General features: G+C 38.3%; 1 protein-coding gene across 4 annotated transcripts in view; it reads right to left on the bottom strand.

Annotated features, from left to right (window-relative positions):
* Positions 1–24,819, bottom strand: part of LOC111143004 (cell division cycle 14A) — a 173,462-nt gene that overhangs the window by 34,994 nt on the left and 113,649 nt on the right. For all 4 annotated transcript variants that reach the window (XM_022496395.1, XM_022496396.1, XM_022496392.1 and 1 more), the window contains exons 10-11: positions 23,962–24,100; positions 2,437–2,596 (exon numbers count right to left, since the gene is read on the bottom strand). In XM_022496395.1, coding sequence (XP_022352103.1) covers positions 2,437–2,596; positions 23,962–24,100 — 299 coding nt within the window. The remainder of the gene's footprint in view (positions 1–2,436; positions 2,597–23,961; positions 24,101–24,819) is intronic.

The following is a 24,819-nucleotide window of genomic DNA, read 5'->3' as shown; positions in this document are numbered from 1 at the left end:
AATTTAGAATCTCATTTTCAACTTGACATTACTTATAAAAAGGGGGGGGAGCAACCTCCCCTTTTTTCACTTTATGTACAAACTAATAAACCCAGAATTTCTATGGGCTTCTATCCTGAACATTGGTCTGGAATTTGAAAATATTAAAATCCTTGCAGCATTCTCAACTTCTTTTCCCACTTGGAATTAACAAGAATGACAAAGATGTTACTACCTCTATTACATTCACTTTTGAGTAAACTAATTCCCCAAATTCATGTACTGTTCTGGAGCCAGCACCAGATAAGAATGGCAAGAAAAGGGCTTAAAAGTGTTATTTATGCAATGCATCTCACCTAACTATAAAGTGGTCCAAAACCTATTTATATGTATATGTCACTGTCTGAAATCTTAACCACACCATTGTTCTGTGGTATTTCTGAATTCCTGCATTTCTGTGCTCTAATTTCAAAAATCATACCACTTCTGAATGGCTAGAGCTAAAGTAATTAATCTGGGGTTGCAAGGAATAAGAAAGAGGAAGAGAAACAGCCCAATATCTGAACACATGCTCATATTTAAAACTGACTTACTTTAAATTTCGTATTTCATTCTTCAGTGATAAATAAATGTTAGTCTTAAATTCAACAAATTGAGATCTAAAAAAGTATGAGAACAAAATTTTCTAACTATTAGATGTTAGTTTAATGGGGATTATGATATAGAAAACATTATATTCCTATAAGATAAATATGTTTCCCAGATGGATGGATAGATTGTATGTGTATCTTTTCAGAGGTCATAATTCAAAGCACTGTTTACTTGAACAAACCTAAGAAGGAAATGCTGACCAGAGCAAGGAAAGCATTTTTGTTTTGCTATATTATCACATTAAAATGTCAGTTCAGATCCTTTTGTTTGCTTTGAATAGGCCAGACTACAACACAGAGACAAGAAAAAGTCAACAAGGGCTCTGAACATCAACATGACCTTGACTAAGATTTACATTTTGTCAGGACAGATGATTCATACAAGTAAACTTAGCCACTTCTTCAATGGCTGTCCTGGACTAGAGACCACAGGGTTGAAAAATTGGTTCTTCTGGCAGTCTCCATCCTGTGTCCTTGAAGGAAGCCTACTCTCCCTATTGCCAAGCACTCTGTTTGGCATGCCACTTGTTGACCTAAAGCAGCTAAGATGCATCCCTTCCATTCTGGGTTCCCTGAGGGCCAAACTTGAACCATAGTATTTTGCTCAAGACCCTTGTCCAGCTCCAACAGGTCACCGCCTAATAGAATGCAAATCCACACTTGCTGCCTAAATATTTTTTTAAGCTTTATTTATTTGAGTGGGGGGAGATGCAGAGGGAGAGGAAGAGAATCTCAAGCAGACACCCCACTGTGTAGGAAGCCTGACATGGGGCTCAACCCCACGACCCCTAGATCATGACCTGAGCTGAAACCAAGAGTTGGACACTTAATCAACAGAGCTACCCAGATGCCCCACTGCTTAAATATTTTCAACAGCTCTTTTTGCTCCCTCAGGGATATAAAAATATAACTACAAACCAAGTGCTTAGTTTCATCCTGTGGTAGAAAGAGCTAAACCAGGAGGGAGATTCCCAGTCTCAAGGTGGTCTCATTACTAAAGAACTCCATGACCTTAAGCAAGTCATGGGATTCGGTGGGACCCCTGGCTTCGGATCCACACACAAGGGGAAGTAGAACAAATGATTTCAGTGTTGCTTCCAGCTCCAAAAATGCCCATGATCCTACCTGTTATAAGTCACTTCCATTTTTAGGTAGCAGGGTATAACAGAAAAAACACAGACTCCGAATCGGATAGATGTGGATTGGAAGCACCAAAGTTAGAACTTCTGACATTCAATTTCCTTGCTCTAGAGATCATATTGCCTAGGTAATATTGCTGATTTTTCCTATTGCTAGCTAGTTGTAAAGATGAAATGGGACCACAGACGTCAGCTGTTTAAAATGGTTTGTTTATAATAGAGCCACATTAAAAAAAAAAAATTTGCTCCTAATGATATTTGCAACTCTGGATTTTAGAAATCAATATGAATTTGAGACTTTCGAAAAACCACTTGTGGCATATGCTGTGTCTTCAATTGCCACATTAATTCTTTCTTCTTTATATCCACTTCCATCTTCAAACAGAAAATTTGCTATTGTGTCTCCTTTTTGTACATAGTCTCCAAATCAGAATGGCTTCCTTTATAACTGTGCTCCTTAAATTACAGCTTTTTTATTTCTAAGGATAATTGCTTTCTTTGCTCTGGGTTCTTGTTTTAAAGGTAGATGACTCTACACCTAAAAATATTGGTACTCTGAGCATTTCAGGAAAGAGGTATTGCTATGTGATATATGTTCAGCTGGGAAACAAAGAAATACAGAACTTTAGCCCTAAGGAGGCACGAAAATCTTCCTGGGGAAAACTCACCTCTCCAAATCTGTCCACGTTTTGTATTTTAGATAAATTTCCACCTATAGACATATCATCCAAGCTAGAAAGAATTTTATTAATATTTCCTTCACTGGATGGTCTATTTTTCAGCTTGGATCGGAAAATGTCTCCTTGGACCCATAACGATGCCTGTTTTCTGGAAAAAGGAGAGAAAACAAAATAATCTGTAAAATAAATTACTATCATCTCCTCATTAGTATAATATCTTAGAGATAAAAAGATTAGCAGATAAACCTTTACAAGTCAGACTAGAAAGATTATGAAATCTGAGATTTTTTTTAAAAGTCATTTTCTGAAAGTCAGAATTAAGTTATATGAATTAAATTAAATAAATTAAAGTGCTATATGAAACAAACATAGCTTCCAATATATGTCTACATAACCATACATGAGTTGCCTATTGAGGTTTTTAGATGCTTACAACAACAATAACCAAAAAAGACTGTGAGCCCATTTGTCTTTTACACATGAATCTGAAATCTGTAAGATAATTCTCAAGTGGCAATTTGATATGTCTATAAAAACAGCTGGAGTGAACTAGACTCAAAGATGCAGGTGAAGAAACTGGAATCAAACAGAGAGTACCTGAAAGTCTACGAAATCCTTAATTGTGTGTGGCAGCATGAAAAAACACACAACTTTTGAAACCCATTCTTTTTTTTTTTAAGATTTTATTCATTTATTTGACAGAGAGAGAGATCACAAGTAGGCAGAGAGGCAGGCAGAGGGGGAGGGAAGCAGGCTCCCTGCTGAGGCTCAATCCCAGGACCCTGAGATCATGACCTGAGTCAAAGGCAGAGGTTTAACCCACTGAGCCACCCAGGTGCCCCTAGAAATCCACTCTTACCACCCAAAAGCAAGGTATAGAGCCTCAATTAGATTATCCTTGAAGAACCAGAAAATGTGCATCATCGGTAAGTTTTCTTTTATACAATAAGGTACAATTTTAACTGTTTTCAAGGTTATAGGAAAAGAACTTAAGATACGTAAACAAAAATGACAGTCTGGGTTTAAAATTTTTATTGTTAGAGTCACCTTCCTCCATTTCTTTTAAGATAAACTACCCATTAGATAGTTTTCATTCTATTCTACGTCTTACTGGACAAAAGAGAATTAAGCTAAACTTATGACTCTTCATAAGGAATATCAACATCCAGGGAAATAATAGCATTATCATGGAGATGCTACCAATAAGAACATAGATTTATTTTCTGAGGCAATAGAAAGACCAAGGAGTATTTTCTCTCAAAGATTCCAAATAACATTTGGGCAAAAACACGAGGAGAAAAACCATGACAAAATATCCTCCCTGAACTGTACTCTCACTGGACCCTCAAGAAAGGAATCCACCGTTCCTTTTTAAAAGAGTTTACTCACAAATCAGAATTTTTGTTTATGATTAAATACTGCTGAAAGTCTTTAAGAAAAGTTTAAGTTTTAAGTTATACAGCAAAATTTTACATGTGCAATGCCTCCAACCAAGCATATCTACACAGGTATCACCCTATAGCTACATCCTTGTATACAAGATACAAAAATGCTTAGTGCAGTGTTATTTGTAATAAAAAAAAAAAACTGGAAATACAGAATGGACTAACAAGCTTATTAAGAGTTCATGCACCCTGTGAAATATTATACAGCCAATAAAAAGCCCTGGGCTTGACCTCCACGTAGTAATAAAGAACAGAAAAGCAGATATGAAATAAAGCATTCGTGAAAGAAAAATGTAAGTGACAGAATGGAAGGTATGATGTCATTTTTTGTATTAAAAAAGTATAATTTAACCAAAAGTTTAGTTATCTAGAACATACAGCAACATATTGACCAGTTACTCCCAAGAATAAAAAGAAACTTTTACTTTCTACTGCATGTCTATACTGTTTGGACTTTTTTAAAACAATGTGACTCATGTGCTTTTTAAGAAAAGTAAGTGATAAATAAACGGATAGATAGATAGATCAAAGCAGAACAAAGCTAGTGTTAGTATGGAAAGGAACCTTTAAAATTGCTATCATAAAAGACAGCAGACAGCACATCACTACATTGTTTTAACAATAGTATTTATAAATACATTTAGAAAGGAGTCCGTTTACTAAGTGTCCAAAGATTAACAGTGTGGGATGGGACTGGATGGTTGGGAAGCTTTCTTTTTTAAAAAATATAATATCCTATAAAGAAGATGTGGTCCATATATACAATGGAGTATTATGCCTCCATCAGAAAGGATGAATACTCAACTTTTGTATCAACATGGATGGGACTGGAGGAGATTACACTGAGTGAAATAAGTCAAGCAGAGAAAGTCAATTATCATATGGTTTCGCTTATTTGTGGAGCATAAGGAATAACACAGAAGACATTGGGAGATGCAAAGAAGTGAGTTGGGGGAAATCGGAGCGGGGAGACAAACCATGAGAGACTGTGGACTCTGAGAAACAAACTGAGGGTTTTGGAGAGGAGGGGGTGGGGATTTGGGTGACCTTGGTGGTGGATGTTAAGGAGGGCATGTATTGCATGGAGCACTGGGTGTGCTGCATAAACAATGAATGCTGGAACACTGAAAAGAAATAAAATAAAATAAATATAATATCCTACTCCACTTTCAAATAAGAGGTGTTTTTTTCTTTTAATTTTTGTTTACTTTTCAGTATTTTCCAGATAAAGCAAAAGTCTTATTTTTAGTCTTATTTCTTTTAGTCTTATTTCTGAGACAGACAGTATAGAAGCTTTAGATATATAATATGCTGTCCACATATAAGACTAATGTAACACTCCTAGCATTGTTCTAAAATTGGAATTCATTTAAATTATCTTAAGAAATTTCTAGCATGGGGGCACCTGGGTGGCTCAGTCGTTACGTGTCTGCCTTCAGCTCAAGGTCATGCTCTCAGGGTCCTGGGATTGAGCCCTGTGTCGGGCTCCCTGTTCAGCTGGAAGCCTGCTTCTCCCTCTCCCTCTGCTGCTCCCCCTGCTTGTGTTCCTTCTCTGTCTCTCTCTTTCTCTCTCTCTCTCTCTGTCAAATAAATAAATAAAATATTTTTAAATAAATAAATAAATTTCCAGCATGTTTTAAAATGGATTAAATTTTAAAACAAAAGCCGATGAAATTTTAAAGATATGAATAAAATAAAAACTCCAGAAATCTACACATACCAGTTCACTAGGGAGTGTGGCGGTATCTGCCTTCTATTATGGCAGAAGGTACTTTTTTGGAAGCAAACCACTGAGGAATATTTTCTCAGCTTAAGATATATAAATTGATGGGGTTACCCCAATCACTGAGTCACTTTCAATTTTTCTGTACCAACTGTAAAAATCCGTATTCAAAAACCACTTTAAGTTTTGCTTCCTTTGTGAAAAACTTCATAAAACCATGGTATAGCCTCCCTCCTACCTTGCATTTTCAGAAATCCTTGCTTTAATTTTTTTGTTTCCTCCAGATTTTTTCCACTTAATGCTACATCTAGTATAACTCTTTATCTGTTGATTGATTCTTACATCCTTCCAAAACAGAAGTAAACATATAGCATAGTCCTTGACACACTATGAACAATTCAAAAGATAACTGTTAAATTCATAAATGAGTATGTTGAGCCTCTGGTCAAAAGACTCAGTAATAAAGAACTACTGTTTCACAGGGAGAGAACACTCAGCTCTGCCACAGACAGTGAGAAATTCAGATAAATGAAACATACAGAAAGGATAGGGATATACAGATAAACGACAGAATTCCTGGCCCTCAAAAGTTCCAGTTATGTATAAGGAAAGCAAACAACTGAAATCCAGTATTAACGCCTATGACCAAGATTTGCCCTTAGCTCAGTCTTAAAGAATCAGAGACAAGGTCCCTGAGAATTCAAAAGTAGCTAGAAAGATTAGCAGAACTTAGCCAGCAAAGAATTTTCCCAAAGCAAAGAAATAACACAGGCTTGAAGAAATAGTGATATCAAAGTACGCAGCATGTTTGGGAAAATGGGCCATTTGATTTGGCTGAAACAGAGGTTATGACAGAAGCAAGCAGCAACATGTCCATGACGGACCCTGCACGGCACACTGAAGCATGTAGATCTGGAAATTGAAAAAATTCCAATTCCAAAATGAAGATTCTGATGCTGCTGCCAACCTAAAAATGGAAATTACAAAGTGACACCTTTCGCTTGTTTGGTTTCAAAGACGCCATCTGTCCCATCATGGGAAAGACTTGATTTGAACCTGAATATTAAAGATGAATTAGGTGTCAAAGCTGATTTGTGTGTTGCTAAGTGATGCTCTATGCAGTGCTTCTTATGAAAAAGCAGCACTTCACGCAAATCCCTTTTTTATTGACAAGGGAACCGCGCTGGCTTTTATTGTGGTGTCGATTACTCCTTAAAAGCCTCATCTCAGGGGCACCTGGGTGGCTCAGTGGGTTAAGCCACTGCCTTCGGCTCAGGTCATGATCTCAGGGTCCTGGGATTGAGCCCCACATCGGGCTCTCTGCTCAGCAGGGAGCCTGCTTCCCCCTGCCTCTCTTCCTACTTGTGATCTCTCTCTCTTTCTCTCTCTCTGTCAAATAAATAAAATCTTAAAAAAAAAAAAAAAAAAGCCTCATCTCAAACACAAGAAGGAGAACATGTATTTTTAAGTATTTAGCATTTAAAAATCAAATCCTACAAAGTTAACACACCAGCACAAAGTAAATCCACAGGTAACATCGTGGATTTTCTAAAACAGTATGAGATTACCAACCCTCTGCCAAAAGAGCATGGGCTTTGAAATAACAGGAAGAGATCTGTCTTGACTTAAACAGAGCCTTTGGAGAGACGTAGCCAGTGTTGGGGGTCAAGAGTTTTTGGCCGAGTCCTGGCCCTGGGTTAGTCAGGCCTGAGACCTAAGAAAATAATTAACTTGGCTTCATTACAAGTGAAGTCACAGCCTTCTTTTTAAAAATCTGCTTCAAGGGGCGCCTGGGTGGCTCAGTCGGTTATGCGTCTTACTCTTGATTTTGGCTGTCATGATCTTGGGGTCACAAGATGGAGCCCCATGATGGACTCTGTGCTCAGTGGCAGGGGCGGGGGTACGGGGGCAGTGAGGGGCAGCTTGAGATTCCCTCTCCCTCTGCCCCTCCCCTGCTCAGTTGCACTATCACAGCTATTTCTGGTTTTGAATTCAGAACACAATGATAGGTGCAGCTTCTTCTGTTTGTAGCTGACTTCTCCTTCACATCCTGGAGTCCAAACTAAGCCTATCTCCCTACCACCTTAACTCTTTGTTTTCAATTTCATCACTTCTTCCATCCTAGACGCATACCCGACCTCAGTGTCCATGCAAAGCTACCATTCAGCAATCCTATATAGAAACCCAGCCCACGCTGTAGCTTGAGGTAGGCCTACTCTAGCGGTGACTAGGGTACCAATCTGCCCTGCACACCTCCTACTCCACTGCCCGATGGCTATTATGGAAACCAAGATGGTTCCCGGTTTTAAAAACTGGTCTAATGAAATGGTCTAACCTGGTATCAAGGGAAGATAGACCAGAAAGCAGTACCACAGGCTCAGGAAGTGGAAACCGATATTCAAGGAGTTCTACTCATACTTTAGTACAAATGGAAGATTTACTAGGAAGATGTTTAAACAGAATTTGAGGGTAGAAGGGAAGGTTCTTGATTCTGAAACACACATGAAAAATGTAGCTGGAAGAGAAGAAATGAGTCAAGAGTTCCCAAAGCTAGTTCTAGTTTAGGTACAGACCTCCACAGTCAGAAGCTGGTTCGGTGGTATGATGGCAAAATATAAACTTTTCAACTAAACCGGATGCATTATTGCTTACAAGACATTCTTTTCCCACCTCAAACCCTTTTTACACAAGAAATGAAACAAAAACCACTCAATCGCCTGTCTTTAGTAATTGACATGAGTATTTCAGGGCAAATTTCTGATGTCACATTGCCCACAAATCTTATATATACCATATCCTTAATACTGGACCCACATTAAGATTTAATTTTTTTTAAGATTAAGATTTTATTTACTTATTTGACAGAGAGAGAGAGAGATCGCAAGTAGTGGGGAGAGACAGGCAGAGAGAGAGGGGGAAGTGGGCTCCCCGCTGAGCAGAAAGCCTGATGCAGGGCTCGATCCCAGGATCCCAGATCATGACCTGAGCCGAAGGCAGAGGCTTAACCCACTGAGACACCCAGGCGCCCCAAAGATTTAATTTTTGCTTAGCCAACAAACTCAATACAATTGGTAGTCAATAAATGAATAAAATGAAGAGCAATTTAGAGGTTTATAAATGAGTGTTACTGCAAAAATGTGACTGTCAAATAGTGTAAACTCGAACCTATGCAATGTGCTTTTTATTCTTTTTTTTTTTTTTTTTTAAGGATTTTATTTATTTATTAGGGAGAGAGAGAGAGAGAGAGAGATAGCAAGAGAGCATGAGTGGGGAGGGGAGAAGCTGGCTCCCAGCTGGGCAGGGTGGGATCATGATCTGAGCTGAAGGCAGACGCTTAACAACTGAGCCACCCAGGCACCCCTGTGCTTGTTATTCTTATAAGTAAAACATGATATTGTCTATGGTTATTTTAAATTCCAGTTTATAATAGTTCAAGTTTCAATTTCTGTATTTTAGGAAAGATAAATTCTTAAAACTTTAAAATAGATTATACAAAATGTTAATACATATTCCTTGAACCACTGCTTATATCTAAAAAAATGACCAAAAGAAACAGTAGGAATCAATTATAATTAAAAACTCAAGCCATTATTTAGACATTTTCAAGAATATTTCCATTTTTTCTTGAGCAGGTTTTCTCCATTTTACTTTTGGTAATTTCCTAAAAATAAAAAGGAATGGTTTAACTACTAATTTCCAGTATTGCTCTTTCCAATTGTGAAACTTACCACATTCTCTAAGCACCAAACTGAACGTAGCACAAGTGATATTTACGGAGTAAGAATGACCCATGGACCCTTGTTATACAATGTGGTTGGAGGACCAGCCACATCATATCACCTGGGAGCTTATTAGAAATGCAGAATCTCAAGTCCCACCCTAGATCTGGTGAACCCCAAACTGCATTTAATAAGATTCCCAAATGATTCTTACACACTTTAATATTTAAGAAGCACTAAGACGGGGCACCTGGGTGGCTCAGTGGGTTAAAGCCTCTGCCTTCGGCTCAGGTCGTGATCTCAGGGCCCTGGGATCGAGCCCCACATTGGGCTCTCTGCTCGCAGGAGCCTGCTTCCCCCTCTCTCTCTCCCTGCCTGCCTCTCTGCCCACTTCTGGTCTCTGTCTGTCAAATAAATAAATAAAATCTTTAAAAAAAAAAAAAAAAAAAGAAACACTAAGACAACTGAAGGCTTACAGCTAAATTAGAATGTTGACAAACATCCAACTGACTGGACATTGATGAGACTATCTTTGATAATAAAGCAGAAAGGGGGAATTTTTGATTTAGGAATTTAGGAATAAAAAGAGAATCCAACCATAAAACTGTTGCTCCCTTAAAGATGACTTTATTCAAAATGGAAGTTCTACTTTACAAAGACAAAACTCCCTGCAGGGTCCAGATTTAGCTTTTACATGAGTCCTCTCTATGTCAGGAGGAAACTTAAAAGTAAAAAGAACTTCTACACTCATGGATTGGAAGAAATAATTTTGAAATGTTGATGCCACCCAAAGCAATCTACAGACTCAATGCAATCCCTATCAAGATTCCAATGACATCTTTCACAGAAATAAACAATCCTAAAATTTGTATAGAACCCACAAAAGGTCCCAAATAGCCAAAACAATTCTGAGAAAGAAGAACAAATCTGGAGGCATCATACTTCTTGTATGATCAGGAAACTATATTACAAACTATATTACAAAGCTAAAATGATCAAAACAGTATGGTAAGGGCATAAAAACAGACATAGATCAGTGAAACAGAATAGAGAGCCTAGAAATAAACTCACACATATAAGATAAAATAATTTATAACAAGGGAGCCAAGAATATACAATGGGGAAAGTACAGTCTCTTCAATAAATGGTGCGGAGAAGGGGCACCTAGGTGGCTCAGTGGGTTAAGCCTCTGCCTTCAGCTCAGGTCCTGATCTCAGGGTCCTGGGACTGAGCTCCACAACAGGCTCTCTGCTCAGTGGAGAGCCTGCTTCCCCCCCACCCCCCCTCTCTCTGCCTGCCTCTCTGCCTACTTGTCTGTCAAATAAATAAAATCTTTAAAAAAAAATTTTTTTAAATCATGCAGGGAACTCTGGGCAGCCATATGCAAAAGAATGAAATTGGACCACTGTGTTACACCATACACAAAAGTCAACTCAAAATGAATTGAAGAACTGAACATCAGACCTATAACCATAAAACACTTAGAAGAAAACACAGGCAATAAGCTCCTTGATATCAGCCTTGGCATTGAGTTTTTGGCTCTGACATCAAAAGCAAAGGCAACAAAAACAAAAATAAACAAGTGAGACTATATCAAACTAAAAAGCTTCTGCAAAGTAAGCTTCCAACAAAATGAAAAGGCAGCCTACCAAATGGGAGAAAATATTTGCAAATCATGTCTGAAAGGGGTTTATATCCATAATATACAAAGAACTCACACAATTCAATAGCAAAAAAACATTCCAATTAAAAAATGAGCAGAGGATTGGAATAGACATTTTCCCAAAGACATACAGATGGCTAACAAGTACATGAAAAGGCTCACAATCACTAATTATCAGAGAAATATAAATATAAACCACAATGAGATATCACTTCACCCCTGCCGGAATAGCTATTATCAAAACAAACAAATAAACAAACAAATAAGAAATAGCAAGTGTTGGAGAGATTGTGGAGAAAAGGAAACCTCTGTGCACTCTTGGTGGGAATGTAAATTGGTGCAGCCATTATGGAAAACAGTATGGAAGCTCCTCAAAGAATTTTAAATAGGATTACCATATGATCTAGCAATTCCACTTCTGCATGGCATGAAAACACTGATCTGAAAAGATATATACACTGCTATGTTCATTGCTGCATTATTTCCTACAACAAAGACACACTAGCAACCTGGGTGTCCATTAATAGATGAATGAATAAAGAAAGTGTGAATACACACACACACACACACAATCAGATATATAAATCACACAAATATACATAATATATACATAAATACATATATACATACAAAAATATACAAAATATACATAATACATACATAAAGAATATTATCCAGCCATAAAAAAGAAGGAAATCTTGCCATTAGCAGTGACATGGATGGACCTTGAGGGCATTGTGCTAAATGAAATAAGTCAGAAAGAGAAAGACAAACACTGTGTGATCTCACTTATATACGAATTCTAAAGGAAAAAAAAAAAAAGAAAAAGAATACATAGATAAAGAGAACAGATTGGTGGTTGCCAGAAATGGGGGATGGGAAGTGGGCAAAATGGCTGAAGAAAGTCAAAAGGTATAAACTTAGTGATGGATGTTAACTAGACTTAAGGTGGTGATTATTTCACAATATTTACAAATATCAAATATTACATTGTATACCTGAAACTAATATAATGTTATGTCAATTTATATCTTAATGAAAAATTTTAAATTAAAAATAAATACATAAATAAAAATAAAACAATATCATTATATCACACATCATTGTAAATATCTGTGGGCTGAAGTCCCCGTGGGAACCCAGTACCGGCCCTTGAAGGCTTCCTTTCTTATGAACGAAAGCATTAACAGATCATGATCCAGAGGTCATCATACACCACAACTGAACATTCAACAAATAGAATCAAACAAGTCATAAAAGCAGCTTGATCCCACCTCTGTATTTCCACAGGCTGTCCCTGAAAAGGATGAGTTTAGACTTCACTCAATAAGTGAGATGTGTTTGTGCCTCGTTTTTAAAACTAAGAGGATGCTTCGTAGAACACATATTTTGGGGTCAGAATGGAATTTTTAGCTTAAGAACAATAGTTAGAAATAAAAGAAAAAAATCACTTGATGGTTTGTAAACAATTTTATTTATATCCTAGGAAAAAATTCAAATATAAGATTTCAGACTATAATAAAGAAAAGGTCTTGATCTGCCAATACATAAATTCATCAACTCACAAGGATGCTAGTAAGATAAGGGGAAATTTTCTTCAAGACGCAGAAATCAAACACCTGGCCATATTTTAGTCTTCAAGGACTAACAGGATGTTCTACCCTAAAGTCACAGATTTAGAATTAACATTACCCAAAAGGCAACGATTGGATTTCTCACCTCTGAAAGAATACAATCCTTCTAACCTAATGCAGTCATTTTTGACAGATGAAAACCTGTCAGATAACTTTTTAATCCTCTTACTTCTCGCCTAATGAATGTGTTACTTATTCATGCTTTTGCGTCATCGATGGTGTCACTCTCTTCATCTTTCATACCATTAGTAAGGATTCAAAGCCCTTCGTCTCTCTTACCATTAGTCAGGCTTCAAAGCCTTAGACTGACTTCCTTGAGATGCCCTGGTCCCCACCTGTCTCTAATTCCTCAGTCGAACTTCTGGCCCCTTCAACAAGAGCTGACCTCTTTAGATGACAATAGTCTCTTTTCAATCTCCCTCCACCTGATTCATCTTACACATTGCTGTAGCCCAGTATTCCTTAAATAACATGTGCATCTGAGGACTCTCCTACTTTGAATAGCCTAAAGTAGAAATATGATGAATAAGAGCATTTCAGAATGCCCATGTTCACAGAGGATCTGTGTATCTTACTATACCTATTTCCTTACTGGTACACTATGCAGATACAGGAGTTTCCTATCTACACAAAGCTGCTGTAACAAATTACCACACACCTCATGGCTCAGAAGAAGACATATTTACTTCCACGTAGTTCTGGAAGTCTAAAGGTCAATCTCAGTTTCACTGAGCTAGAGTTAAGGAAGGTATTGACAGGGTTGATTCTTTCTGGAGGCTCTACAGGGAGAATCTGTTTCCTTGGTTTTTCAGCTGCCAGTGGCTGCCTTTATTCCTTGGTTTATGGGCCCTTCTTCCATGTTCAAAGTACGTCAGTTAGATCTCTGTTTCTATCATCACATTTCTTCTAACTCCTCCTATGTCCTCCTGTGATTAGAATGAACTCACCAGATTAATCCAGAATAATCATTCCACTTCAAGACCCCTAACTTGATCACATTTGCAAGACTCTCATTTATAATATATTGAGTAGGGTTTATTCCTGGAATGCAAAGCTTATTTAATATATTTTTTTAATTAAGGCAATCCACCAAATAAACAGGCTAACAAAGAAAAAGATATGATCAATCAATGCAGAAAAAGCATGACAAAATTCCATACTCATTCATGATAAAACTCTCTAGAAAAGAGAGGGGAACTTCCTCTACTTGGTAAAGTACATCTATAGCAAACCTCTAATTAACATTCAATATAATGGTGAATGCTTCCCCCCAACCCCAAGATTAGGAACAAGTGAAGAATGTCTGCTCTCACCACTCTTATTCATCATAGTGCTAAAAGTTCAGACTATGCACCAAGGGAAGGGAAGAAAAGAAAAGACAAGACAAGACAAGATATGCAGATAGGAAGGAAATAAATCTGTCCCTATTTGTAGATGACACGATTGCCTTTGTAGAAATCCCCAGGAATTCATGTGTGTGCATGTGTGCGCGCGCACACACACACACATTTCAGGATATAAAATAAACATAGATAGAAAACCAACTGTATTTATACATACTGGTGATGAACACATGGACTCTGAAATGTAAAATATATTACTATCTATAATCATGCAAATAAAGCAAAATACTTAGGTGTAAGTCTAACAAAACAGGACTTGTAAAAGCTGAAAGCTACACATTACTGATGAAAGAAATCAAAGGAGATCTAGATAAATGAAGAGACATACTGTGTTTAGGGATTGGAAGACTTAACAGTACTAAAGATGTCAATTCTCCCAATAAAGAAGTTTAACACATTCCTATCAAAATCACAGCATGACTTTTTGCAGACATGGACAAGATTATTCTAAAATTTACACAGAAAAGAAAAGGATCTGGCATTGTTAAGATAATTTTGTTAAAGAAAGAGAAAGTAGGGGAACCACTCTTCAAACATTAAGGCTCACTCACTATATAGGTACAGGATCCAGACAATGTGCTATTAGAAGAAGGACAAATGGAACAAACAGAATAAAGAACAAAGCAATAGAGCCATACATATGCCCATCTAATTTTTTTTTATATTTTATTTATTCATTTGACAGACAGAGATTACAAGTAGACAGAGAGGCAGACAGAGAGAGAGAGGGAGGGGGAAGCAGGCTCTCTGCTGAGCAGAGAGCCCAATGTGGGGCTCGATCCCAGAACGCCGAGATCATGACCTGAGCCGAAGGCAGAGGCTTTAACCCACTGAGCCACCCAGGCGCCCCAGCCCATCTAATTTTTAACAAAGATGTCAAAGCAATTCAATGGAGAAAACTATTTCAACAAATAGTGCCAGAGCACATCCATCCGCAAAAAGAAAAAAATGCACCGTAAGTCTCATGCCTCATACAAAAATTAACTCAAAATGAATCACTAGGGGCGCCTGGGTGGCTCAGTGGTTAAGCGTCTGCCTTTGGCTCAGGTCATGATCCTGAGGGCTTGGGATCAAGCACTGGGTCAGGCTCCCTGCTCAGTGGAGAGTCTGCTTCTCCCTTTCTCTCTCCCTCTGCCCCTCTGCCCCTTTGCCCCTGCTCATGCTTGCTCGCAACTCTCAAATAAATAAATAAATCTTTAAAAAAATATGAATCACCAACTTAACTAAAAACACATAACTACAAACCTTTTAGAAAAAACATGAGAAATTATGGGGATCTAGAGCTAAGCAGAGAGACCTTAGATTTGATACTAAAAGCACTATCTAAAAAAGAGAAAAAATGATAAATGGGACTTCATCAAAATTTAAAATTTTCCTCTGTGAAAGAATCTATTAAGAGAATGAAAGACAAATTATAGACTGAGAGAAATTATTTTCAAAATATTTATCAGACAAAAAATTAGTACCTTTAACGTATAAAGACCTTCTCAAGGGACGTCTGGATGGCTCAGTCAGTAAGCCTGTGCCTTCAGCTCAGGTCATGATCTCAGGGTCCTGGGACAGAGCCTGACATTGGGCTCCCTGCTCTGCAGGGAGTCTGCTCCTCCCTCTCCCTCTGCTCCTCCCCACCACTCATGCGCTTTCTCTCTCTCGCTCTCTCTCCTGCTCTGCTCTCTGTTTCACAAGTAAATAAATAAAATCTTTTTAAAAAAAAAAGAACTCTCAAAACTCAATAATAAGAAAACAAACAACTCAATAAAGAATGCACAAAAGATCTGAACAGACACTTCGCCAAAAAGATACATGGATGGCAAATAAGTACATGAGAAGTTGCTTATTGTTATTTACTAAGGAAATGTAAATTAAAACTATAATGATATTTCACTACATATCTATCAGAGTGGCTAAAACAAAAACAGCAACACCACCAAATGCTGGCAAATATAAAGAAAAACTCAATCATTCATACATTGCTAGTGAGAACGTAGAATGAAACAGCCACTCTAGAAAACAATTTGACAGTTTCTTATAAAACTAAACATGTACCATACAACTCACCAACTGCAGTCTTGGGCACTTATCCCAGAGAAATGAAAACTTATGTTCACATAAAAACCTATATACAAACATTTATAGCATCTTTACTCATAATAGCCAAAAACCATAAACAGCCCAGCGATCCTTCATGGTTAACAAACAGTACTACATTCATTCCCTGGAATACTACTCAGCCATAAAAAGGAATAAGAGAGGGGCACGGGATGGCTCAACAGCTTAAGCACCCGATTCCTGGTTTCAGTTCAGGTTATGATCTCAGGGTCATGGGATTGAGCCCTGGGCCAGGCTCTGTGCTCAGTGGGGAGTCTGTTTGGGATTCCCTCTCTCCCTCTCCCTCTGCCCTCCTCCCACTCATGGATGTGCACTCTCTCAACTAAGCAAATAAATAAATCTTTAAAAAAAAAAAAAAAAAGGAGCAAGTTACTGATACATGCAACATTCCCAATGAACCTCCAGAGAATTACACTGAACGGAAAATGCCAACCCTAAAAGGTTGCATGCTCTATGATCCCATATATGTAACATTCTCAAAATGAAAAATACACAAATGGAGACTGCATCAGCAGTTGTCAGAAGGTAACGAGGGGATAAGGGCAAGAAAAACATGAGTGTGGCTGTACAATGGCAATGTGAAGAACTCTTAGTGGTGACAGGTCTCTGTGTCTTCACTCTATCAACGTCAATATCTTGATTGTGATGTTATACTATAATTTTGCAAGATGTTCACATTTGGGGAAAGTGAGTAAATACATAGGAACCCTCGCTATTACTTCTTATAAATGTACGTAATCTAGAATTACTGCAAAATAAAAACTTTAATTAACAGTGTATGTGTTTGTATGTGTTTGTGTGTGTGTGTGTGTGTGTGTGTGTGTATATATATATATATATATATATATATATATATATATATAAGCTATATATATATATATATATAGCTTAGGAGAAGGGTTGAGGTTATGTTTAGAATGGTTAGAGAAAGGCATGCAAAATGTGAAATAAACTTTCCAGACAGGATGGTTAAAAAAGAGTCAGGGGGTGCCTCAGTAGGTTAGGCCTCTGACTCTTGGTTTCGGCTCAAGTCATGATCTCAGGTCCTAGGATCAAGCCCCGAGATAGGTCCCACACTCAGCCCAGAGTCTGCTTGATATTCTCTCTCTTCCCTCTCCCGTCCCCCTCCCCCCCATACTTGTTCGCTCTCTCTCTCTCTCAAATAAAAAGATAAATAAATAAAATCTTTTTTAAAAAAAATAGGGAAGGAAGTGAATAGAAGTGTGTAGTCACCACGGCACCTCAAGCTTCCAGTGACCCAGCAGCAGCCCCAGTGGGCTACAGCACCACCGTGCAATGCAGCAAAGATTACATAGGTATCCCACTCTCCCCTCCTAGACACCTAAGCAAGTAGTCCCAGTGGGGATCTCTGCTCAGCCCCTTGGCCACCATATCCTCAGGAACTGTTTAATAGAAGGTCTTCTGATGGCCCATAGCCCATGGCCTCAACTGATGACCCACCAGACTCTGAAAGACTTTCAGAACCAAACCCCTCATAGTGCATGCCCTGGTTTACCCCTGTTGGTCACAAGACCAACCTTTCCAGGTCATCCAACATCAACTAGACCCTTATCTCCAAATAACACTTATATCTCCTAAGTTCCCAGCCATCCCTCAAATCCAGTAATACCATCTTATATTACTCTTTTCAGAAAATAAAGATGGAAATGCTTCACAATTCAGCTTATGAAGTTTGCATGACCCTGATACTGAAACTTAAAAGTATTACAAGAAAAGAAAATTGCACATCATTACCTCTCATGACAAGAACATAAAAATCCCTAAGAAAACTTTAGCATATCAGATCCACCATACGAAGACGTAAAAGCCCATCATGGCCATTATGGCTTCACATTAGAAAAACAATGTAGTTCACATTTAGCAGGATAAAGGAGAAAAAATTATGCGATTATCTTAATAGATGTAGAAAAAACTGACAAAATTCAATACCCACTGTTAATAGAAACTCTCAATAAACTAGAACTGGGAGGAAATGTCCTCATTCAGATAAAAGTCATCTGTGAAAGCCCCACAACTAACATCACATTGAGTGGTGAAAGAATGAATGCTGTCTGTCTAATATTGAGAGCAAGACAAGGATGTCCATTTTCACCACCCCTACCTAACACTGTATTGGAAATCTCAGCAATAAGGAAAACTACTAGAACTAATAAATGAAATTAGTAAGGTTGCAAGATACATGGTTAATTTTCAAAAATCAAGTTCAGCAAAATTTTAAATTCTGTTCATTAAAAGACATACAGCACAATGTATTTGACAAAAAGACTTGTATCTAAAATATATATACAAATATCAAATCATTATGTTGTATGACTGAAATTAATATAATGTTATATGTCAGTTACATTTCAGTTTTAAAAAATCTCACTGGGGTGCTTGGGTGGCTTAGTCAGTTAAAGTATCTGCCTTTGGCTCAGGTCATGATCTCAGGATCCTGGCATGGAGCCCCATATTGGGCTCCCTGCTCTGCTGGTAATCTGCTTCTTCCTCTCCCTCTGCCCCTACCTCCATTCGTGCTCCTTACCTCCCTCTCTTAAATTAGTAAATTTGTTTAAAAAACAAATCTCAGTGAAAAGCAAAAATACCTGTTGTAAAGCTGTGACATATAACTTTAACTGCTCTTCCTAATATTATATAATTTGTAGAAAAACAATGTATTTTCCATCGACTCTGTATATAGTACTGTGAAAAATAATTGTTTTATAGTAACTTCAACAAATTTTTTTTAAATAAAATAATACCTTGGAAATTTTGCAAAAACATTTGGGAAAGAAACAAAAACTATTTTGAAAATAAAAATAAAATAATGACATAAAATATGTAAAGAACCACTACAATCAACAGAAACAAAAAATTTTTAAATAGGCAAAGACTTGGCCAAACATTTCACAAAAGATACATATATGTGTGAAAAAAATGTTCAACATCATTAGTCATCAGGAAAATACAAGTTGAGACGCTATTTCACACCAACCAGAATGGCTTCCACTCCTGCCCAAAAAAAAAGTTTACACAACAGAATGTTGGCAACGATGTGGAACAGTTACAATTCATACTCTGACAAGTAATATATAAAATGATTTAACCACCTTGGAAAATCATTCTTCATGAAGTTAAACTATATCTAACCCTATGATCCAGTGACCTTCATTCCTAGGTATTTAAATAAAGGAAATGAAGACATATGTCTGCAAAAAGACTTATACAGAAGACTGTATAGAAACAGCAGTTTCATTCCTAACAACCAAACCGAAACATCACCTAAATACCCATCCCGAAACATCACCTAAATACCCATCAACAGTTGTACGGGTTAATACATCGTGATACATTCATAAGGTGGAATGCTAAGTAATAAAAAGAAACAAACTACTGACATACTGAACATGAATGTATCTGAAAAACAATTTTCTGAGAAGAAAACAAAGCCCAAGAGCAAATAAAACAAATCTATGGCATTAGAAACCAGAAAGTGATTTAAAGGGAGCCCCAGTGTGCTGTGCGTGGGAATGTAAATTGGTGCAGCTACTATGGAAAACAGTATGGAGGTTCCTCAAAAAATTTAATATAGAACTACCACAGGATCCAACATTTGCACTTCTGTGCATTCATCCCAAGAAAATGAAAACACTAACTCAAAAAGATATCTGCACCCACCCCCACATTCGTTACAGCATTATCTACAACAGCCAAACATGGAAACAATCTAAGCTTCATCCACTGATGGATGAACGGATAGAGAAAATGCGTTTATATATAACGAAATATTATTCAGCCATAAAAACAAAGGAAATCTTGCCATTTGTGACAACATGGATAGAACTTGAGGGCATTACACTAAGTGAAATAAGTGAAATAAGTCACATGGGGAAAACAAATACTATATGATTTTATTTACATGTGGCATCTAAAAAACAAAAAACAGGCTCACAGACACAGATAACAGACTGGTGACTGCCAGAGGTAGGGAGTGGGAGAAATGGGTGGAGAGGGTCAAAAGCTACAAAGTTCCAGTTATAAGATAAATAAGTTCTGAGAATACAATAGGCAACAGGATGACTACAGTTAATAATATTGTATTTGCATATTTTAAAGTTCTAAGAGAGTAGATCATAAAAATTCTCACAAGAAATTCTATTCAAAAGACACTATGGAGTAAAATAGCAAACCCCAAGAGAAGCAGAATATATCTGCATTACATAGAATGGACAGTGTGCATTAGCCAGAATATTGAGACTCCTACACAACGACAAGAAAAAGACAGCCACTAGAAAGATGGGGTAAGAGATCTGAAAATGTGTTTCATAAAAGAGAATACACGGGGGCGCCTGGGTGGCTCAGATGGTTAAGCATCTGCCTTCAGCTGAGGTCATAATCCCAGGGTTCTGGGATTAAGTCCTACATCGGGCTACTTGCTCAGTGGGGAACCTGCTTCTCCCTCTCCCTCTGACGCTCCCCCTGACTCATGCTCTCTCTCTCTCTCTTCCTGTCTCAAATGAATAAATAAAATCTTTAAAAAAAAAGAGAGGGCAAACACAAATGGCCAACAAATACATGGAAAGTTCAACCACATCAGTTAACAGAGAACAGCAAATTAAAACTACAAAGCGAATTGCCACTACAAGCAGAGTATAATGACTTAAATTTAAAAGACCGCCATATCAAGTCTTAGTAATCACGTGAAGAAAGTGGAAATTCCACCTGCTATTGATAGGAATCCACAGTGGCAATCTGCTTTGGAAAAGTCTTTAGTGATAACTGCTATAAAACTGAATGAACGCCTCACAGGTATTCATCCAAAAGATAGATGGACCAAAGACAGGAAAGAGCCCCAAACTGGACACAACTTAAATATCCATCAACAGAAGAACTAAAATATTACATATTCAAACAATGGAATTTTATCCAGCAATGAAAATGAACGCATTAGTTTTACACGTAACAATAAAATAATGTTGACTAGAAGAAGCCAGACATACATACTGATTCTATTTGTGCAAGGTTACAATAAGGCAAAACTCGTCTCTGGTGTTAGAATTAAGTGTAATGGCTAGATGCGCCAAAGAACTGGGGAGTGGATGGAAGGAGCACAAAGAGGAGTTTCTGGATGCTGTTAATTGTTCTATTTCCTGATCTGAAGAGTGGTTATATGGGTGTATTTACTTTGCAGAAACTGGGCGAGCTGACCTCTCAAACCACCCCCTCCCAGCTCATTATATTCTCCCCACACCAGCCTTCTTTCTGGGCTTCAGAAATGCTTCACGTGTTCCCATCTCAGAGCGTCTGCATGTCTGCTACCCAGGACACAGCTCAGACTGCCAGCCCTGGCTCCTTCTCACCCTCGACGTTCTGGCTCTCTTTCAAGAAACCTCCTTGACCAAAGGGCTCTCCCGACCTCTGTAATCGCCCCTCCCCCCACCACTAGTCTCCATTGTTCATAGCACCATCAGAAATTATCTTGTATATAAACTTACATGCTTGTTTATGGTCTGCTCCTTCCATTAGAAATATTACACCGGGGAACGAAGGACCTTGTCTGGCAAGTTCCCTGCTGCAACCCCAGGCCCAAGAGCACGGCCTGACAGAGGGTGTGCATGGAACACGTGTCAGAAGAATGAACATCATGTATGCACTAAGCAATGTCTTCTGCTATGGGGACATCAAGACATAGGCTTGGGAAGAAGAAAATGAGAGGAGAAGAGAAGTATACACAGTCCAGTTAGCGCAATAGTTCCTCTGGTACCACTCAAAGCACAAAGCAGATTAGACCCTCACCTTGTTGGAGGTGATCTGATAAAGCCCGGGAAAGCCTGGGAATGAGGCAGGCATTTTCCCCACACTAGGTCTGTAAGAAATACTGCAACGCATGGAAGGCCCAGTGCCTCAGACAGAGAACCTGCCTTCAGGAAGGTTCTGATCTAAGCATTAATGACTTATTTTAGGCCTGATTTTAATTTAATAACTGTAATTATGACTGATTTTAATGCTTCAGTTATGCAAGGAAGTCATTCCTGTAACTCAGTTCTTACAGAAAAATACTTAGAAAACTGTAACATGGACTCACACCAAAGGAAATACCTTGAGTTTTCTAGCTTAAGTATCTAGAAATGAAAAAAAAAAGAAAAAAAAACCTTTCTTCAGTATAGAGTGCCCTACCTCATAACCTAATTTCTTCCACTGGTATTTTCAGATGTGGCACAGAGAAGGCATGGGGTTGGGGGGGGGGGTGCACATGCACGGGGGGGGGGGGGGGGGGGGGGGGCGGGGGCCGGGCGGGGGGGGGGGGGGGGTGCACATGCATAGGCACACAGCAGGAGAGTTGTGGTATCCCACACCCCAGGGAAAACGAGGTACAATTATCAGCTACATCTCCTCACCCTGGGAGCCGCAGCTGGAGCAAGATGAGTATTCAGTAGGTACCTAATGAAGGAACAATCTTCCCAACAATGGTTTTAACAGTGGAACATCTTAAAAGAACCAGGCTTAGTAGTGTCTTAGTTTCTGTTTCCTAATCCTAAAGCCATTTATTTAACTTCCGCGAGCAAGCAGTACAAGCAGCTGGTAGGTACACGGCACCGGGCTCCATGCTCTAGGCGCACAGAAAGCAAAATAGCAGAAACCCTGACTGAGAAGCTGATAAAGAATAAATCTCTAAAATACTGGAAGTACTTTATTTGTATCTCATAGGCCAACCCTAGGAATCTCTATCTTCTTAATGGTCCTGCTTCTTGGTATTTTTTTGTGTATTCATTACACTTCCATTTCATTCTTCGAGGTAAAGATGTCAATTCACATTTCCAGCACTGTTTTCTTATCTACACCCCCCCCTCCACACACAACTAATGTAATCCCTCAGCAGGATTCCTCAAATCCTTTTAACCATTTCAGATGCTTATGCCTTACTTTTAGCATCCTCCTGTCAAAGTCACAAATCATTTGTTTCTCACCAACAGAAAATGATTTAAACAAGAAAAGAATTAATTATATAAAAAAGAATGCTATTCAAGATACATCCATACAGCATAAAAAGGAAAAAAAAATGAAATTTCTGTATAAGAAATAATTAGTAACATTTTAGAGCTGGACCTAAATCAGCTAATGCTAACTTCATCTCCTCCTTTTATTACTGGATAAATCAGTGGTAATTTCTAAAATTTTACAGGGAAACCAGAAAGGATCGTTCCCTTACGAGTTATATCTCTCCACTTTAGGGGCTGGGCTTTGACAAACAGTTCATGAGGGTGAATGAATGAACGGATGGATGGATTTGTAAGTATTCTTCCAAATAACGGTCATAAAGCCATTTAGTGGCAGGGCCGGGACTAAAACCCAGTTCTCTTTTTTTCTTCCTTGGTAACTCATAACCTGCAGCTACTCTAGCAGTTTAGTTCATTGTCAGGAAAGCAGCAATGTCACTGGCATCACTGATGGACCTTAGTTGTGGTTTTTTTCATTCTGCTTTTAGACACGCAAACAAAAGAAAAGAATGAAAAGTGTCAAGTAGGATGACATAAGAAAATTGCACCGTAGCCAGATCACACATAGAAAATGACAGAAAAAAGGTAGGCAGAGATGGCTCTGTGATTTTCTTCTCTCACCTGATCTGAGAGATAAAAAAGGTACAAAGTTAGAATGCATTAGCTGTCAAATCAACAATATTCCATTAGAGGCACAGACTTCTCACACAGTGCAGCCATTTTATAAGCACAGGCTTGACCTAGTCCACAACCAGGAGGACACGAGGTAGAAATGATCAGAACGAGGACATAATATGATAATGGAGGCCATATACTTACTCTTCTAGGAAGTGCTGCTGGGGTCCTATAATGGAGCCTGGCCGGCAAATTCTGATCCAAGCAATTATTTCAGCATGTGTAAACCTGTAATGTTTCATGACATAACAGGCTATCAACGTCCCTGTTCTTCCAAGACCAGCTGCAAAAAAAAAAAAAAGGAAACAGACCAAGAAAGACAAAATATAGCAAAGGCACTCATAAAAATACCGAAATCAAACCCTGCCCCAAAATTGCAATGATTTTGAGTATAACACAAGTGTTTTAAACCCAAATAATAATTCAATGCTTTTTTACATGATGTGGAGTTAAGAGATAATTCTAACACAAAAAATCTTCTAAAAATAGATCATACAATTCAAATAAGCCTATATAAGAACATACCCATATCAGAGCAAGGGTCTTGAAAAACGATCAAGTTCAACCCCTGGGGGCCTTTGGGAATGCCTGTCATTGTGGATGTTGTTAAGACAATGCAGGTCCCATGACAAGCATTTGCAGAATATCACCTGTCAGGTGATGAATCTACAGTTCACAGTTTGTGTGATCGGAGTCAGCCGTGTAACTGATCATATTATCATGGCCCATGTTAGAGCTTGTTTAAATGGTTAGTTTCTTTTTAACTCATCATAGAATAAGGAATCACAGGATCAAAGTTGGAAGACGCCACGGATGTCATTAAGCCTCACTGACTCCCTAGTCCACAACTGTTTCAATACTACCTCTAGCAGATGGTCGTCTGACTTCCCTGTCACTCCATCAGAGCCCAGGATTTCATGATTGCCTCAGTCGGTAGATATGGATAGAGCACTTGAGACCTGCCAGGAAACATGCTAGCAGCTAGAGGGCACAGTGACAAAT

Source organism: Enhydra lutris, unplaced genomic scaffold (assembly GCF_002288905.1).
Source record: "Enhydra lutris kenyoni isolate GAN:26980312 unplaced genomic scaffold, ASM228890v2 scaffoldscaffold9, whole genome shotgun sequence".
Lineage (NCBI taxonomy): Eukaryota > Metazoa > Chordata > Mammalia > Carnivora > Mustelidae > Enhydra > Enhydra lutris.
Note: the sequence above shows the minus strand (reverse complement) of the source record. Positions and strands in the feature narration are given on the sequence as shown.